Source organism: Panicum virgatum, chromosome 3N (genome assembly GCF_016808335.1).
Source record: "Panicum virgatum strain AP13 chromosome 3N, P.virgatum_v5, whole genome shotgun sequence".
Taxonomy (NCBI): Eukaryota; Viridiplantae; Streptophyta; class Magnoliopsida; order Poales; family Poaceae; genus Panicum; species Panicum virgatum.
The window spans coordinates 3,851,292-3,869,540 of record NC_053147.1 but is presented as its reverse complement, the minus strand read 5'-3'; the positions used below and the strand labels follow the sequence as shown (position 1 = coordinate 3,869,540).

Below are 18,249 nucleotides of genomic sequence, written 5' to 3'. Positions count from 1 at the left end.
CACGGGGGACCCGTGTGAACAGTGCACGGGCCCACGTGGGACCCGCGTGAACAGTGCACAGAGCCCACGTGGGGCCAGAACTCACGGGAGGCCAGCAATTCTTGGCCCGATAGTATAGTACTCAATTTTCCCGAGTTACAAAAAATCGTAAACCAAGAAGACATGCAGGCTGTGTGGGACGCTGGGGTTAAAAGAACTCTTTAATCCAAGACCAAAACACCTTAACCCCTAAACAAGGAACAGAATAGGAGAATGAAAATCTTGGGATGCTCAATAATGTAGACAAACTGTATAAATATAGAAAATGAATATGAGTATATTAGGAACAGCTAAAATGATAAGTACACATCATACAATTTAGATGTATACACAGATTTTTTTAGAAGAAAATACATATATTGAAATATACATTCAAATTGGTACAACAATTTAACAGAGTGCTAACAATACCTGATACAGACACAAAGTAGTACCTTCTACCTAATTAGTATGAAATTATCTGCAGTGTATTAATATGTAACAACAAGCTTGCCATAGGTAATCAGTCAAATGTTCACCATGTAGTTGACCAAAGATGCTTCTTCTTCTTCTTCTTTTAATTCACCATCTGTAATAAGATGCCATCAATGTCAAAAACAGAATCTCCTTGAAATAAAAGCAAAAACAAAAAACGGAACGCCATTGATGTAAGGAGGATATATAGCGGGAATATGGGGATTGCGTACTCACCTAAATGTGTAGTGTCAGTAACTTGACCAGAATACCAAGACCATTGAAATCCTTTGGGATTAGGATCAGCCCATACCACCTCAGAATAAGAGGCTCAGTATAGTTGATAGCACGTGATTTGATAGAAGAAATTATAAGGTGTGAATTTGGAGTTCAGAGTCCATCTCCATCATATGTTGCCCATCTTTCAATAACAACTTGAAATTCGTTATCCCTTTTCCTTACCTGTAATACGATTAGTCACCAATGGAAATTAAAGTTTTGCTAAAAGCATGCTTCACTAGACAAAATAATCACTTGAAAATTCTGTAACAAAACTGTCAAAAATATACTCTACATTTGTATAAAGAGTTCATCGGTTCGAATAAACATAGCAGTATAGCAACAAGTGCGTGTTAAGATGGCATGCTTTAAAATGAGATTTACCGCTGAAGCAAACAATGAAACAAGAATATAGGCATAGAAACAACTGAAATGATCCTAATTCCCATTTCTGTAGATCACAGCAATATCTGCTCAAACAACCACAAAGAACCCTTGAAATTCCTCATACGGTCGTACCAAAAAACTGGTAGAGACATGCTAGGTAGAATGTTACCTCAACCAGTGGCTTCTTTCCATGAAGTAGCATATCCACACTCCTTTCTGTCTGCAGAAACAAAATAGGCACAGTATATTAGGATTGGCTCAACTGGAGAACATAAATTACCATCACATCTTTTTACGAGTAGACTATATTGAGGATCCTAAACTCTGAAAATTTTCTTGGCTGTAGGGAAAAGAGCAGGAGTTCTCCTGCGCGTTCAAGAAAAAAAGGGAAAAGAGCAGGAGCTACAGTGGTGAACAGGACTACAAAATGCAATAACAATGATACAACAAAGGTCAAGCAACCTTAGTAAAGAATTAGTGATGGGAATATTGTAACATAGCATAACTTCATTTGTATAGTTTGAAAATGCACAGATCTTGGCACCGGCAAAGCAGGAAATCATGCTTTCGAATAATATATCACCATTATCTAAATCTGAGAAACCTAATTATCACCACACACTTCCTAACACCCCCATTATCTTATTGACATTTAAAGGAAAGGTGTATTTATTCCTGTATTTTGATTGTTCATGTAAAAATAACAGACATACCCGATGAGTTACCCAGTAATGCCTCTCCCTCATCTCAATAAGGAATGGGAATGTTGGAGGGGCCTTCCTCTCCAGAATACTTTTCTGACTGCGTCGAGCACGAGCCTCATCATCACCGAGAGTAACAGTTTCTACACCTCCAATCTGTTATCCAGTAATGAACATAAGCAGGCATAGTGGAGTTTTCTATGCGATGTGATAATGATAGCATACCAAGTCAGATAAGGTCGGATTTTTAATGATATTCGCAAGCCGTTCTCCATGGGCAGTACCAATAAGCATCACACCCCTTTCTGCAATTGAGCGGCAAGCTTGTGCTTCTGCTTCAGTTCCAATCTCATCTACAATAACCACCTCAGGCATATGGTTTTCAACTGCTTCAATCATTACTCTATGCTGCATTGATGGCTCAGGAACTTGCATTCTTCTTGCACCACCAATAGCAGCATGAGGAATATCTCCATCCCCACCAATCTCATTACTTGTGTCCACAATTACCTGCCCTAAACACCAGTGCACCAATATAAATTTTTTTGAAAGATCACCAATATAATATATAAGACACTATAAACCAATCAAATTGGACCTGAAACAGAGAATTACAATAATAAAAACTGTTTAACATACCACTCTTTTCTGAAATTCATCTGCTAGAACACGTGCAATCTCACGCATAACAGTTGTCTTGCCTACCCCAGGCCTGAATAAACAAAATAATGTGCACTACATAAATCTTGCTCGATGCCCAAATAAGGAAATGGCACACAACAAACACAAAAATGTATATACCAATGGCTCTAAAGCATTCGTGAAACTTCCTGAACTGGTTCATGAATGCAGGATTGCACTTGACAAAAATGTTGGTTTCCAGTATTTTTATTTTAAACATTTTTAACTTATAGGTTCAATATCTTGGTGCTGTCACATATCAAGAAAATACTTATGAATTTATTCTTGAGCATTCTGGAAATCTACTTCAGCTTCATTCGGTAAAAAACAGGACCCATTGAAAAAACATAAAAAATATCGACACAAAAAGCACAACCCTAGACTCCTGTTGCTCTCCATTCCTGAATAACATATATATCACCATATATTTTACGGTTGTAGTCCTAATGATATCCCCATGCAGTGTGTACTCATAGAACACAACTATCTACTAGCTTCATTTTTATCATCTTAATCTGTAAAAAGACAGATGGAAGAAGCAATCAAGATCCTCATGATGAAGAAACAAGGTGAGGTACCTTCCCAAAAACAGAATGTTTTCTTTGTAATTTAGGAGATCACGGACCATATCAACATGTCCAGTAACAGCTCGGCCAACTCGACAGGTCAAACCAACAACCATTCCTTTTCTGCTCCTTATAGCAGATATTCTATGTAAAGTACCTTCAATTCCTGCACGGTTGTCACCTCCAAACTCACCTACAGCTTGCTGAGCTGCCTCCAACTCTTGCTGTGAGATCTATCATATGCCAAATACAATTAAGAGGACATATTAACTGTGATTTTGCGTGCCAATTCACATTTTTCTTTGTGTGCACTAAAAAAGAAAATATTATTATGCATGTGATCAGTACATATCTGTGACCAGAATGGAACTCGCTGCCAGTCAGAAGCAGGCTTGAGACTGACTAATATGATTTCCAACTTATATCATACGAAAGATGCAAGGTTGACACTAATAATAGTGCATGGAAACAAAAATGACTTTCCATGTTCCTTTGACCATATGATTGGGTTTCACAATATTGACAAGGCAAGTACACACAAACAAAGTAAACATAATTTTACGAATTTGAGATTGCATGGCAGTACCATACCTCACTGTCCCTTAGATATTGGCCACCAGAGTCACCAAGGAAACGTGCCTCTGGTCGTCTCCCCAAATCCAGAACGACCTAATGGATGGCTCATTAGTTGGGATCAAGGATCATATATGGAATTATAAATTTACAATATTGACTTATGAATATTCAAATACAACGAGACTCAAAAATAGTTGAAGTAGGCATGTGCATCTATCTTACCTCCAACAGCTGGTCCTTTCTAGGTTCATTCTGCAGATTATCTCGTAAATCTCTTGGTAGAATCTGCAAAGGGTAAATCGACGCCTTTATGTTATATTGTTATCAAATCTACACAAAGTAAAAAAAAACTATTACAGCAAATTAGAAATCTGAAAAACATCAGTTAAGCCTGCCATGCATGCCGTAAATGACTTCAAAAATAGAAATGATTTTACTATAAAGATTTCGTTTTGTATCAAAATGTTTATCTCTGTGCAGCAACTTGACTCAGTCTGCAGTAAAAAAATTGTCATGTCCTTTTGTTTTATCCATGCAAGGCTTCATGCTTTTTGTGGTAAACAATGAGTAGTGTGGGCATTAGTGCACAGGGCATATGAATGATATAAAGTTACTCTATCATTTTCTACCGACCTTGCATGTGAAACTGCGACTAAAGACCAAACCCAGTGAATCAAAATCTTTGTGCTTGATATGCTCTTCAGTTATGCAACCGGCGTGCAGAACTGCAGATGCAGGAACAGTTATACTATTCCAGCAGTACACATAAGGATTTATGTCCTACACACAGCCCTCCAGCAATTCAACGGCTAGAAAGCTTTGTATAAGCAAGGTATCCGCCGTTCGAAGCTAAAACAAAGATGGATAACTACTGCAACAAGAATTCGAAGTCAACTATCCCAGGCTAGCTTGTTCTCTCAAAATCCCTGCCAAAAACACAAGAGTATTTATTTTTTACTTCCAACTTCATTCTTTGCCGTATGTCCGTGAGCAGATGATATCATGATAGACAAAATTGGCACTTTTTTTAACGGCGTCTCCCCCTTTCTCCAACAGGAAGAAAACGAACTTAAATGATTTCACTCGCCGCGATAAAAGAGGTGAACAGGGAACAGAAATGGACCTGCAGCAGCTCAGCAAGGTCGTCCTCGACAATGCCTCCCCACCCACCGCTGGCCTCGGGGCTGCAGCGGGCAGCACCAATGCAGGCCCCGCCCCCGCCCCCGCGCCGCCGCCTGAGTGGAGGATGAGGCAGCGGGAATTTCGGGGGCAGGAGGGGAAACATGAAGAGGCAGCGAGCGGCGCACGCGGCCATCGCGTGGACACTACTAGCCGCTGGAAAGGAAGCGGCAGCGCGGGTGAAGCTCCGGCGAGCGAGCGTCGCTGCCGTTCCCTTCGGAGTTTTGGATGGATAATGCTCAATTCGCGCGGTTGGAAAATGGGGGAGCATATAGCTGGGCCGTTGTGACTACTTGAAAAGGCCCAACCCCATTTCGGCCCAATTCTTCCTACAATTACGTATTCATATTCAGATATGAGCATAAGCAATTATGTATTCATATTCAGATGTACAAACTCACAACTTGAATGTACATATGTAATTTATGTTAACATAATATCATAAAAGATAATGCTACACAGAAAACAAGTGAGACCAGAGTTCAGCTACGCATTCTGAGATGAGACTTTACAACCATACTTGTCAGGATATAATGCACACTAGTCAGGATACGGTAAAAAATGAGTCATGTCAATAAAAAAACCTAAAACATTTAGCACGGAACCTAAAATAAAGGTCTAGGGTCATTTATCTAGGACCCAAATTTGTATTTGATAGATACTTGACAATATACTTCCTTCGAAGCCACTGGAACCGTTCTTCGGCCGTTTCCATGGTCATGAACATCTCCCTCTGTTCTCTGCTGACGAACAGCTCAGTCGCAATGAAATGTTCGTTGCTTCCGGACCGTGCTCCACATTCACGAACCAATGTCATGACATCCTGGATGCTAGGCCATGGCTGTGTGTCAGCCTGGGAGCTGAACTTCTCGAAAGTGTCCTGTGCTTTTTGAGCCAGCTCCGCTATGCGACTCAAGTGAGACTGCATGAGCAGAGCAGTTTCAGCCTTACTTTTCTTGTTCTTCTTCGTCGCAATCACATGAATAGGTCTCTTCCTCCTGTTTGAGGTATACTGAAACACAGGCTCTCGATGTGCGTCATCATTACCTTCAGCATTGTTGTCTGATCCATCCAGGTGCACACCATTCATGGCGGCGCATGGGAGACCATGTGTGGCCTCCGGCGAATGATCTACTCTGTCTGGAGCAGATGGCAGACTATTTGCGGTCAGAACCAAATGATCCACTCCATTCATGGGGCTGTCAGCAGCAGATGGCAAACCACTTGCAGCAGGTGGCGAATGATCAAAACCATTCTTCGGGCTTTCTGGAGCAGGTGGTGAAGGATCCACGCCATTACTGGTGATGTAGTCAAACATTATTTTCAACTTATCCTCGTGTTGCAGACCAAGATTGCGGTATCTCCTTGCACCAGGCAGCTCCTACCAGTCAAAAAAAAAGGAAAGGGTGTGACAAGATTAAAATGGTTAAGACGGCAAAAATTGCAGAAACAGAGTAAGTATGGCAAACCTTATTTGTCTTCTTCCACCATTCATCGTCAGCAACGAATGTTCCCCTTGCCGAGTCCCAGGGTAAACCCGCCCCCACTACAAGCAGCTTCTTCCAAGTGATGTAATCACTCTTAAACTTGTCCCATTTGTTCTTAAGCTGCAGCTTTGTATAGTGAAGCTGTGTCCTCTGCTGAAACTTGGTGGCAACTGTATGGTAACCAATGTTGTTCAGATGGGTGTTTGGCCTGTTCCCAGCATGAACTTGTTCGACAAAAAGTTCACAGATAATTCTAGTGCGTTCATCATTCCACTCTGCTTCTGGCATCTGCACTGATAACAAGCATTTGGTTGGTGTTAGGTTTTAGCAGTGTAAGGTTGTGAATTGTGAAGTGCACGATTCTGTAAGCGAAAGCAGTGAGAGAACACAACAGTATGCGAAGGTTACTCCCAAAAGACAGTGACCGGAACACTTCTGCACAATTTAAATACAGGGATTCTAGCCAAACAACATAAAAAACTTAAAAAGACACCGATCCGGGGCATACTTGGCTACTGTGGAAAGGTGTTTCAGGTCTCACCTACATCAATATCATCATATTGCTGAAACCCACAACACAGGAAGTATTACATGTGTATGTAAACAACACTGCTGTACAAACTTAAGACATAATGATCCTCAGTGCTACAGAAAGATGTTTCAGGTTTCACCTACATTATATCGCCCAAACTCACAATACAGAAAAGATTCCAGCAGATGAACATAAGTTCTAGTGCTAGGCCACATTTTAAATCCGCGCATTATTGGAATCAGAGGATAAGTCAACAAGTGCGATAAGGGAAAAAAAATTACAGGTCCCCTGTTAAGTTCAGGTTGAATGACTGCAAGCGTCAGAATTCAGATATTCACCATCTATAAACATGTCCTAGACCTAACGGAGCTCGAGGGGTCGGAGCACCCATCCCAGCAAGACAGATTTGGGCTTGATCGCCCCTGGCCACAGCGAATTCAAGGGGAGAAACCCCAGATAGAACAGGGTAATTCAATCAATCCGAGCGAAGCAAGGTTGAAGCTTTCCTTACCAACAACAGGTCCAAGACAAAATCGACCCGAGCTCGATTGTATCCCCGCTCCGCTCGACGCCGGCCCAGCACCAGCAGAGCGCGGGGGGTAGGCGACGGCGGCGAGAGGAGGAGAACCCTTGGGCGACCGGGCGGCGCGCTGGGATTCGGCGGACAGAGGCGCCCGCTCGGCGGTGGTGTTCGGCTGGACAAGCGGACGGGGAGAAGGGGTAGGACCCGCCGGCCGGTGATCTCGCCTCCCGCGCCGCCGCGTCGGGAAAAGGGTAGTGGTTTGCTAGGGCTCGAGGGGCGAGGCTGAGAATGGTGGTTGGAAAAAAAATATATTTTCCTCTCCACGTATGACGTATTGACGCATCACATGTCACGTGAGCGAGAACTGTCCTTGCAACATCACCGGCTTATTTGAAAGAAAAATATTTTAAAAAGTGCTTTCCTAAACCTATTTGATAGAGTCCAAATAATTTTGGTAGAGCCATATTTGATACCGACAATTCAAGTAATCATACGATTTTTCTTAGCTCGACTTCGATGGCATGCGAGTAAATTGTAAATTTTTGACATAAGTGCTAATTCTGAAATGTGATTATGATAATTTTAACTCTACTTTGTCCCGCTCTTGAATTTCTAAGGTAGTCTTGGCATCCTATTGTATACTCTCTAAATTCCAAATCTAAATATTTTAGTATTATCCCAAATCAAATTAACTTACCTAACTTTGATCTACCAAGTTAATCTATAACATTAGTAAATACACTATTAAGAAATATTTTATGATGTGTTAAACTAATCTACTTTTAGGTAACATTTTAAAATATCACTTTTCTTAATTTATTTCTACTTAAAACTTTTAGATGAATTATTTAAACAATTTTTTATTCACTTGATAGGCGAGGTACATTCATTATTCATTTTGATGTATTTTATGATTTACGGCGCCGCATACCTCGCTCACCGCTCACCGCTCACCGGGGTCCCCCTCGCTCGCCGGGGTCACAGGAGCCTCGGCAGGTGCAGCCGCCGCCGACGCCCGCCAGTTGCTGGCCGCTATCCGCCGACGCCGGCCTCCGCGCGCAATCCGCCACCCGCCCCGCAGCCGCAGCCGCAGCAGCAAACCGGGGACTGTGGGGCGGCGCGTGACACGCGGCGGAGGACGCGACCGGTGGCCAGCGGCTGCGACCCCGTCGGTCGGCAGCTTCGGCTCCGATGCGAGGCTGCGGCACTGATGCGCAACACGCGAAACGGGGCCAGCTGCAGGTGCGGCCCCGACGCACGGCGGCCGCTGACCGCAGCTCCGGCCCGCTAGCTGCGGTCTTGATGCGCAGCGCGCGCCCACGCGCCGTCCGGCGCAGCTACGGTACCCGCCGAGCCGCCGCACCTCCTGCCGGGCCACCGCGCTCCTCCTCGGCGCGAGTAGCGAGTCCACACTGGCCGCCCGCGCCGCAGTTTGCGGAGGAGGAGACGCAGCGTCGAGCTGCCCGCCGTGCAGCCGCGCCGAACCGCCACGCCTCACGCCGGGCCACCGCGCGCCGCCAGCAGGCTCCACGGCGCGAGCGGCGAGGCCACGCCGCCCATCTCCTTCCCTCCATCATGGCAGTGCCACGCTTATGGACGAAGGAGCAGGGAGCAGCGGCCATACCTGGTTCATGGGAGTGACGGGCTGCTCCATGCCCCCTTGATCCCCTTCTTCACAGCCTTGACTAAGATTTATCCGTTCTGATTCTACTTGTAGTTCACATCATGCCATAATTTCTGCCTACATGGTGCTCGACAGAATGCTCCAGTGGCGACATGATGTTTGGAGCTCTGTGGCATATTTGCTCACTGCTGCCACTTCGTCAACAATTTTATACATTCCAGTTCTTTCTCTCTCTTGCCCCTAACTATGCATTGGTGTTGTTAGTTGTTTTCTCTTTTGGTTCAGTCTCTCTAATTTGTGTCGAGGCCACAACGGCTCAAATGACTTCAGGGATAGAATTCTATAGTCTCTGCAACTGAATTTAGTGTCTTAGCTACTCACCTTATATCCATACATCTGCAACAAAGGAAAAAAGGAACATTGTTGTTCTTTCATATTACCAATAGAGTCAATTGTCTTCCTTGCGACCCAGCATCGAGGGATTGTGGATGAAAGGTTCTCGATAATATTATTATTATTCTCCTCTTATGCTGGTCAAGACAATGTTAGGTACACCAACATACTTTCTTTCAACCATTTACAGATTAATTGAATTGTTATATCCAAATTTGCTTGATACAGGTATGCAACTATGGTTTATTTCATGATTACAATATTGAATTAGTGCAAAAGTGTTAGCCATAGTAGTTTTGTGACTACAAAGACATGCCTTCATTTTTTCTACCTACTTTCTATTATTTCAGATTTCAATGAATGAGTGTCATACAAGGAGTCTTATGCCAGAAGCAAGTAAACCTACTAAATGAGAAAAGGGTTCCAAGCTAATTTCGTTGTCTGTCACTTGAGGCTGGAGAGAGCAATTCTTTACTTGCACTCAAAATTTTCGATAAGCTTCATGCTGAAACTCCAACTGAATAACCATTGCTTTTTACTGTTTTGCACATCCTTTTTGTTTCTTAGTCATTTCTGGTTGCATATTCCATATATATCTTTCATGAACTAGACTCCAGCTATTTTGGTTCCAAGTTATAGTTTGGGAGCGAACATTTTCATTACCTTTAACTTGAAAATATTTCTAGCTGCATATTCCAAATATATCTTTCATGGTGAAGGGTTATCAGCCAATTGAATTGCAACCGCTCCACACAATGCATTTTTATAGTATGAAGGGATTGTGTATTGTATCGATATATTTTCCAGTTTTTTGCTGGGTCATAAATAAGTGCTTTGATGCCATTGACAGTAGCAGTTACTTAAAGCTTTTGCTAAATTTAATATATAGCAATGTTGATTTACTTATAGCCTACCCCAACTTGCTTGGGAAAAAAGGCTATGTTGTTGTTGTTGTTGTTGTTGTTGTTGTTGATTTATTCGAAATTTTGTCTGGCCATTTGGTCTCATCATATCTGTGTGCAAGATGCAGGAATTTCAGTTCGGAATTCAAGTTAACACCATAAGCTAAATTGAGACTTTGCATAGTCATAAAAAATTAAGGTATTACGTGCCTTCTCTTTATACATGTGAATGTTTCTTAGTATATTCTATTATTGGAGAACTGTGTTTGGTAACTATTATGCAAAAATGCTTTATAGGTTTATCAAGGTCGGTCGAATCAGGCTAAATATGTGTGTCGCGTCCTTTGAAGGCTACATATTTGTGTCGATCTGCTTTTAGTAGATTTGTACATGCTTCTGCTAGCTCCATTGGCTAAATATAAGGTGAGGTTACATTTTATGCCCTGTTGTTTAGCTTCTAATTAAATAGAGATGCAAAAGCAGCATATTTTGAGAAAGCTTTAATTTTGTTTCTCACAGCAAGTACCTGGTGGTGGTGACATTCGTTAATTGCCAACCACTGTAATCAAGTACCATTGTGCTGTAATTCTTTGCCTAAGCATGATGGTACATTGACCTCCGTGAAAATACATCATGTATTGTGTCGTAAACTTACATGTCCTATAAACTAAATTGGATTACATGTCCTGTTCTACCTTTGCTTACATATACTATTTTCTTTAAATACCTTCGCTCCATCTGAATTTAGACAAATGCAAACAAAACATATTGCCAAAAGGAATCAAAAGGAAAATTTTACGCGTGCAGTGGCGCGCGCACTGCACTCATATCTACAAAAAGTGATTCCCAATTCAGAATTTCAATATTCGAGGAGGCACTATTTGAGAATTTAATATTAGTATATATTTAGCTCGATCAATACTAGGTCAATAAAAAATTAAAAATCATAGGAACACATATTGGAGTGTAGCAGCAGTTAAGGTGTTCCAAAAAACTGTTATTTAAGTTCAGAGGATAGTCATACTAATATTGGCCTTCACACCAACGGTTAAAGTTATGTAGTTGATAATATCAAACCAAACTTCGTCCAAAAACTGAAACTGAGAGAATGGAGGTAGCAGCAGCAACAATTGGCATTGTTGCAACCCATCGAGAATCAAGCAGTGTATAGTAGTATATGCTTTGGACTGACCATATATAATTATATATATAACAGATACTGATCACAGCCTCACAGGTGCTGCAGCATCTGATCATTTATGTCATCAATTAGGTTTTAGTTCTCCATCAGTAGACCGAACAGCAAGGACATAGTCAGACACAAAAGGCATGAACACACAACATAACAAGCAAGGTCACACACGCCAATGCAAGAACATCTAGAGGCAATAGTGAACTGCCAGCTTCCATTATTGGCGACAGTTCACCTGAGTAGCTCCTCATGCAGCTTAGAACTGATGAGGATTATTGATGTCGTCGCCGCTCGGTGGCGCCAGCTGGTAGCCGAGGTTGAGCTCGGTGGTGAGTATCTGGCGGTGTGCCTCCAGCATCTGCAAGCCTCCTGGAAAGAAGCACTTCATGTCCAGCCCCGCGAAGGGGCCGGCGGGGAAGAAGCACTTGGTGTCCATCTCCAAGAATGGGTTCAGCTCCGCACTGGCGGCGGCCATGGCGGCAGACCGGGCCACGGTCACCTGCTGCAGCTGCTGCTCTCCCTCCTCAATCTGATCAGACAGAGATGATGGACACACAGAGTGATCGGCATAAGTGAAAAGCATGATTTCAAGATTAATAATGTATACAGATTTTTTATTTACTTTTCAAGGCTAGTTAGCTATATTATATATGCAAGAAAAGTTTGTTTCTGATTTCTGACAGTTAAGCATACCTTGGTCCTGAGGTTCATGTGGTCATTCTGGAGCTCAGTCTCCTGCAGTTTCAGCAAGATTTGATGTAAAGGAATGAATCCAAACAGGATTAGCTAAAATGAATGAAGTAACAAGGGTATATAGCTGACATGTATGTATTACCCTTTTGACCATGTAATTGATCTCTGCTGACAGCAGCTCACTCTGAAACAAGAATTTGGCGATCAGAATCGACGATAACATAGCGAGGTCAGAGTTACATCAGAATTTGAAGAACCATTTAAACAGAACCATCTGGAAAAAACAAGTACAGTCTGAAGAATTGAACACTGTACCCTTTGTTTATGATTAGTTTGTGTGAAGATGCATGGTTGGATTGGATAACTTAGTACATTCTTACCTTCCTTGCCCTGATCTTTGAAATGCCTTTCTCCAGGCGACTCTCAAGCTGCTTCAGCTCTTTAAGTGACAAGTTTTCCACGGAATCACCGACCAAGTGCCTTCACATGGGAGACAAAACAATCAAAAGATATACAGGCATGCTTACTTTCAGTCACTCAATTAAATGAATGCTGTGCACAAGGCTGTTCTTACCTGTTAGTGTTCTGCAGCATCTGGATTTGGTTGCGCAGTTTCGCGGATTCTTGCTTGTAGTATTGCTTAAGATAAAACAAAGAGTAAGAGGAAACGATCAGATGGATCTCATATAAAAGGCCAAATGAGTAAAGGGAATATTTAGTTCCAGAGAGTAACACGACCACACAGGGGTCTGACAAGCAACTACTTTGTTCATCAGGTGTTTGACTGTTTCCGTTTTAGAAACTTCCTGGTCAATGTAGTGATATAGATTTGACAATATCCTGAGCTTGCATTAGAATAGTAAAATATGATTTAACGATGACTATAGGCACTATCATGCATTACGACCTAGCTAGTACTAATCTCAAACTTAGTTTAGGAAAAATCTTATGCAAAGAACTCTCAATTGATGCTACATGTGGTTGCATTGACTTCGGTGTATGAATCATAAAATAAACATCATATTTATTTGACTATAAAAATAATCTCAAAGGTATAACCGTGCATAAATTAATTAGTATTATTACCTGGGCATTGAGCTCTAAGAGTGGGGCCCCAGATGATGATCCAACAGCATGTGCCTTCTTGTACCTCTCAATTGTAGCCTTCACACTGCAATCAATCAGCAAAAGTGCAAAACCAAGCAAAAGGCATAGAGATGGAGTCAGTACTGAAGTGGCAGCCTCTGTGTCACTCTTGCACTGATAAATAACAAAGGTATATAATATTCAAAAATAAAAAAATGTGAAATCCATTAATTGTGAAGTAATTTATATGCGTATAGAAGCATGTACACAATCAATGCATGTGTCCCAGTTACTTTGGTGCAAAATTGTGCAGAGAATAATGCAGCTGTGCTACTGCGCGCTTGTGCTGTTGAATAACTTGAGAAAGCACAAGAAAGGAATGGAGTGTTGTGCATTTGTTGTTGATTGACACTTTTTCATGAGACAGGAGCAAACACGGCGAATATGGGAGGACGGTGCAGTCTCTGAGCCGGTGCAAGTTTACAGCTGATGAGGCGAGGTGTACGTTCTGAAGATGCATCATGTGTGTACTGTTGGGACTTGGGGAGGGGAAGCGAGTAAAGGGAAACTCTTGACAGCTAGTTTAGGGTCAGGTCAGGACGTTGCAACGTCCTCTCAGCCAGAGAGAGAGAGAGAGAGAGAGAGAGAGAGAGAGAGAGAGAGAGAGATATGAAATATGCTCTGTGTGTGTGAGAGAGAGAGAGAGATCGAGAAACCTGCTGGAGATATGAAATATGCTGTGTGTGTGAGAGAGAGAGATAGAGGGAGGGAGAGAGAGAGAGAGGAGAGAGAGAGAGAGAGAGAGAGAGAGAGAGAGAGAGAGGAGAGAGAGAGAGAGAGAAGCCTGGAAATGCATTTGACTGGACAGAAGATGTGAAACATCCTGTGTTCCAAGCAACAAACATCTAGCACTTTGCAAACGCATTTTTGTCAATTTGATTGAATGTATGATGAAAGGATGGCCACAGTAGACAATGATTCTTTTTAAGTATCGAATATAAATAATTAACTTAACTTCTGAATAGTGCAGAATGTATGAAATTCAGATCAGGAAATGGAAGGAACACATTTTTGGCACAGTCAACTCTGTTTGATGTCATGATGTGTGCATATATACATGTCAAATCAAATCCTTGTGTATACAAAAAAACATAACAGGAAAGCAAATTACCAATGATATATATAGTAACGGGGAAAGGATAAATCATTGCACATTTCGATCTTGCATATGGTAGCTCAAAAGAAGTAACAGTGATAGTCAAGTTTATTACTTTAGACAGATTATAAATCCAGTCAAAATTTAAGCATGCTCCATAGTTTGTATTGCCATGGTAATTTGGCGGATATGTGTGAATATAATAAAGACTAAACTTTATACTAATCAATTCATCATTCGACTAACGTTAAGCAAATTTATGAAGATCTCGCTATGAAATGTACTTTAAGTTGTGGCATAATAAACCTCACAAGTGCCACGGCACCACACTACAAATGAATCAAATTTGGATCATATTTTTCCCGATCACTCATCAGCATCAGAGTAGCCATATGAAGCAACAGCAACTGGATCACTTGAGCATGAAATGACATGCTAAAAGAATCAAGTATCCACCAGCAGGGCTACCAAGATGCAAGCTAAGAGATCTATCGACGCACAGCGTTGTTGTTGGAGTACCTGTTGTTGGAGTACTCGTAGAGGCGGCCCCTGCTGGAGAAGACGATGAGCGCCACCTCGGCGTCGCAGAGGACGGAGAGCTCGTAAGCCTTCTTGAGGAGCCCGTTGCGACGCTTGCAGAAGGTGACCTGCCGGCTCGTGTTGTTCTCGATCCTCTTGATCTCAATCCTTCCCCTCCCCATGCTGGAGATCTCGGCTGAAAGCCAGCAAGTATGAGAGCGGATTCAGATCTGAAGCGCATCATGAGAGGAGCTTGAAAGATCCAACCGCTGTAGAGGTAGTTAGCACACTACGATCAAGCAAGCAAACTCATCCGAAAGGGAAAAGGAACACGGGTCGATTCAAGAAAGCAGCTGCTGGAGACATCAGCAACGATAGAAGAGATTCCCAAGCTTCTTTAAGATAAAAGATGACAAATTTTGCTTGATTTGACAGATGGATCAAATCTGAAGGCGTACATGGAAAAGAAGCTCCTTGATTTGACAGACAGATCGATGCCTGGCAGACTTGATCATGCAAGATTCTCCCTTCTCCCGGCAGGGAAATTAAGGAACACACAGATGCAAGCTAAGGCAAGACGATCATGTAAACACACTAGATCCAAAACGAAATCAGCCATAAGAACACAAGATTTGTTGGGGAAAGAAGCTCAAAAATGAAAACCTAGCTGAAACAACAGCAAGCCAGTGAGATGAATCAAGGAGCTTCTTTTCTCGTTCAACAACAAGAACCTGTCCAAGCAGATAAAGGATCAGATGTAAAAATAGTAACTCAATCTTGCAAGGAAACTTTAGCCACCAAGAATATAATTTGGTTAAAGAAAAAATCGCAAAGCAAGAAGCTGACAGGAGCTAGCTGGATATATAGCGTCTAGCCTTTTTCCTCGCTCATGTCGTCCAAGATCAAAGATCTAGCGATCGAACTGCTAGGAGAAGAAATCTCAGAACCAAAAAGCTAAGACCTTCCAAAGCATGGCATGGTAGCGCAGGGAAAGAACGCCCAGATACACACATATAGAAAGCAAGAAAAACGGAAATCAGGTCTAAACAAACAAAGAAGCATCGAAGTAGCAGAAGCCTCCATGGTTTTTCTTGCAAGAACTCGAAGCACAGAAAAGGCAGTTTTTTCCGCCGCAAAGGGAGAAAGTACAAACAAGATCCATCGATTGAGCAGAAACTAACCGGATCACATCAGAAATACCTGTGAATTTTATCATGTAAAGAGATAACCTAGCTGAAAAAGCAAGACTGCTCTACCTTGTTCCCCTCCTATCGTTTCTTGGGCTCGCAAGCAAGGAAAGGGAGCTACTAGTTTGGTTCCTCTCTCCGTCTCCTGCAGCGTGAGTGTAAAGTGTTTTAGTATAGCAGGCAGGCAATGCAAGGGATCAGCACTCGGCGTGAGAGAAAAAGAGGAGAGAGAGAGTGTTTGGAGGGCAGGGCCGGGAGAGGGCAAAAGGCCACACTACTACTGACCAGAGCTGTGGCCTCAGCTCCTCTGATGAGCCCTTTGTTATATTGCTTACCCAAATATAGCCATTTAGACATCTTTACATATTCTTAAAGCCTTTTTGGTTTATGGCCTCTCCTTTTTGCTCTCTGTGTTTTATGTCTGCAAGAGTTGGCAAATTGCAGTAGGCATGCAGGAAACAAAGTTTGCTCATATGAACTGATTCGGAACCTGCACCGATTCTTGTGTAGTTTTAGTCCAGCAAATCCAACTTAGTTTGCCATGTAACTTTGGAGCCAAAGTCTGTACCTGCAATTTGGTCAATCGTACGTGGTAATAATTCCAGCTTTAGTAGTGCTAGTCTTGATTAGGAGTGCTCCCGTCGTTATTATCACATGTGTGCTGTTATATTTTTCACATGCATATGCATATGCTCTCATCAAAGAGAGGCAAAGTACAGATTGGGAAGGTCAAATCTACATGATATATGGGAGCTCATGTTGACCCGGCGTATTTGGAATTTCCTCATCGGTGGTACAGATACGTGTCTATGCATATATATGCATATCTAAACCATACGTCAAACCATACGCTGCTTGCTGAAACTCCTTTTTGTTTATCCTTGGACATGCATGTATATATGCATATCTAAACCCATGATGCATCAAATAAATTTTATTCTGTTACATGTATCCATGATACGTGTACTGCTAGCTAGCTCTTGCATGTATGGTAATCCTCCAAGTCCAAATTGCCTGCCACTTCATGTGCATGAAAAGCTAGCAACAATGAGTCAGCAGATCATCTATGTGCTTGTGATGGATGAGCTGCAAAATAAACCATGGCGAGTTCTTGTGCAAGGTAGCAGCAGTTACATGCACACGCAGTGCAAATCCTCTACTCATTACTACTCTATATCTCGTCCGGTGGTCTAGCAGCCTGCCCCCTTTTATGCACAGATTTGACTGCTGCTGCTTGCTGTTCTTGTGCTAATGATGATGGGCAGGAGGAGGATGGAGGAAATTTGCACCCATGCCGCGCCCTTGCTCCAAGCATTCAGAGGCATGGCGTGGTAAAAACTTTGGATTCTAACTTTTTGCCTTCATTTGCAGGAGTTTGATGCATGGTAAAAGATAGCTAGCAGCCAGCTGAGAGAGAGATGGGATGGAATGGGCGGTCGGTGTCGAGTTGCCGAGTTTGGGAGGGCAGCACCTGATCCCGCGCCACAAGCAAGCCTTCCCCGGATCCAGCACCCACTTCCGTGCTACGCATTCGCTCGCTTTCTTCCATCAACCAAGGCATCAACCAGCTGCAACCACCACTCACTTCGCCTCCTAGCTAGCTGCTAGTCCTCGACCTCGGCCTAGCTGCTGCCTGCCTGCCCGCCACCACCACCACTGCGCGCGTCTGCGTCATCTGCCACTTGATCGATGGATCAGTGGAGGACTGAGGAGGGCGCATTGCGCTCCTGCTCTCGCTGATGCATGCTGCATGCATGAGCCTTGTACTGGTATATAGGCTGCTGCTTCCTTTGAAGTTTGAACCTTTCTTCCACCAGAGCAATCCATGTGAAAGCAGGCCCTGATCACCCCAAACCGAAAGCAGGGATACATAGATGCGTCTTGCTCCAAGGGTACACCTTGCTAGCCACTACTAGTACGTGCATGGTTTAGAGCAGAGAGGATTAGAGGAAGCATGTTCCTAGCTAGTTAGTGTAACCACCTAATAATCACATTATTATTCTCAAGCTAGCACACATTAAACCTTAGAAGATAGTCGATTCAAATTTCAAGCACGCACATTGCTCTCTTAGATTTCAGAAATTAGTCGATTCA

General features: G+C 42.7%; 2 protein-coding genes and 1 long non-coding RNA gene across 10 annotated transcripts; 1 reads left to right on the top strand and 2 right to left on the bottom strand.

The window, feature by feature from the left end:
- Nucleotides 1–279: 279 nt before the first annotated feature.
- LOC120666652 (uncharacterized protein ycf45-like) lies at nucleotides 280–7,707 on the bottom strand. Of its 4 annotated transcripts, none has more exons than XM_039946546.1 (12): nucleotides 7,392–7,707; nucleotides 6,331–6,636; nucleotides 4,806–6,242; nucleotides 3,905–3,967; nucleotides 3,698–3,775; nucleotides 3,119–3,339; nucleotides 2,499–2,571; nucleotides 2,085–2,369; nucleotides 1,872–2,015; nucleotides 1,328–1,378; nucleotides 730–954; nucleotides 293–607 (listed from the first exon to the last, which is right to left on the bottom strand). In XM_039946546.1, exons 2-3 carry the CDS (start codon nucleotides 6,634–6,636, stop codon nucleotides 5,490–5,492), a joined length of 1,059 nt encoding a protein of 352 aa, XP_039802480.1. In that variant the 5' UTR covers nucleotides 7,392–7,707; the 3' UTR covers nucleotides 293–607; nucleotides 730–954; nucleotides 1,328–1,378; nucleotides 1,872–2,015; nucleotides 2,085–2,369; nucleotides 2,499–2,571; nucleotides 3,119–3,339; nucleotides 3,698–3,775; nucleotides 3,905–3,967; nucleotides 4,806–5,489. The 4 variants fall into 4 exon arrangements, with proteins under 4 accessions (XP_039802478.1, XP_039802480.1, XP_039802479.1 ...); XM_039946545.1 differs by having other exon boundaries at nucleotides 6,331–6,641; nucleotides 7,392–7,706; XM_039946544.1 differs by lacking the exons at nucleotides 6,331–6,636; nucleotides 7,392–7,707 and having other exon boundaries at nucleotides 280–607; nucleotides 4,806–5,483.
- Nucleotides 7,708–8,323: 616 nt separating this feature from the next.
- LOC120666651 lies at nucleotides 8,324–12,365 on the top strand. 5 transcript variants are annotated; one of them, XR_005671831.1, is made up of 3 exons: nucleotides 8,324–10,521; nucleotides 10,620–10,745; nucleotides 11,770–12,365. It is a non-coding gene; the product is annotated as an uncharacterized LOC120666651 (long non-coding RNA). The 5 variants fall into 5 exon arrangements; XR_005671830.1 differs by having other exon boundaries at nucleotides 11,569–12,365; XR_005671828.1 differs by having other exon boundaries at nucleotides 11,560–12,365.
- On the bottom strand, nucleotides 11,494–16,378 carry LOC120666650 (MADS-box transcription factor 13-like). Its single transcript, XM_039946542.1, has 8 exons — nucleotides 16,225–16,378; nucleotides 14,969–15,164; nucleotides 13,294–13,378; nucleotides 12,782–12,846; nucleotides 12,588–12,687; nucleotides 12,350–12,391; nucleotides 12,208–12,249; nucleotides 11,494–12,043 (listed from the first exon to the last, which is right to left on the bottom strand). The coding sequence occupies exons 2-8, from the start codon at nucleotides 15,148–15,150 to the stop codon at nucleotides 11,771–11,773; spliced, it is 789 nt and encodes a 262-aa protein (XP_039802476.1). The 5' UTR covers nucleotides 15,151–15,164; nucleotides 16,225–16,378; the 3' UTR covers nucleotides 11,494–11,770.
- Nucleotides 16,379–18,249: the final 1,871 nt, after the last annotated feature.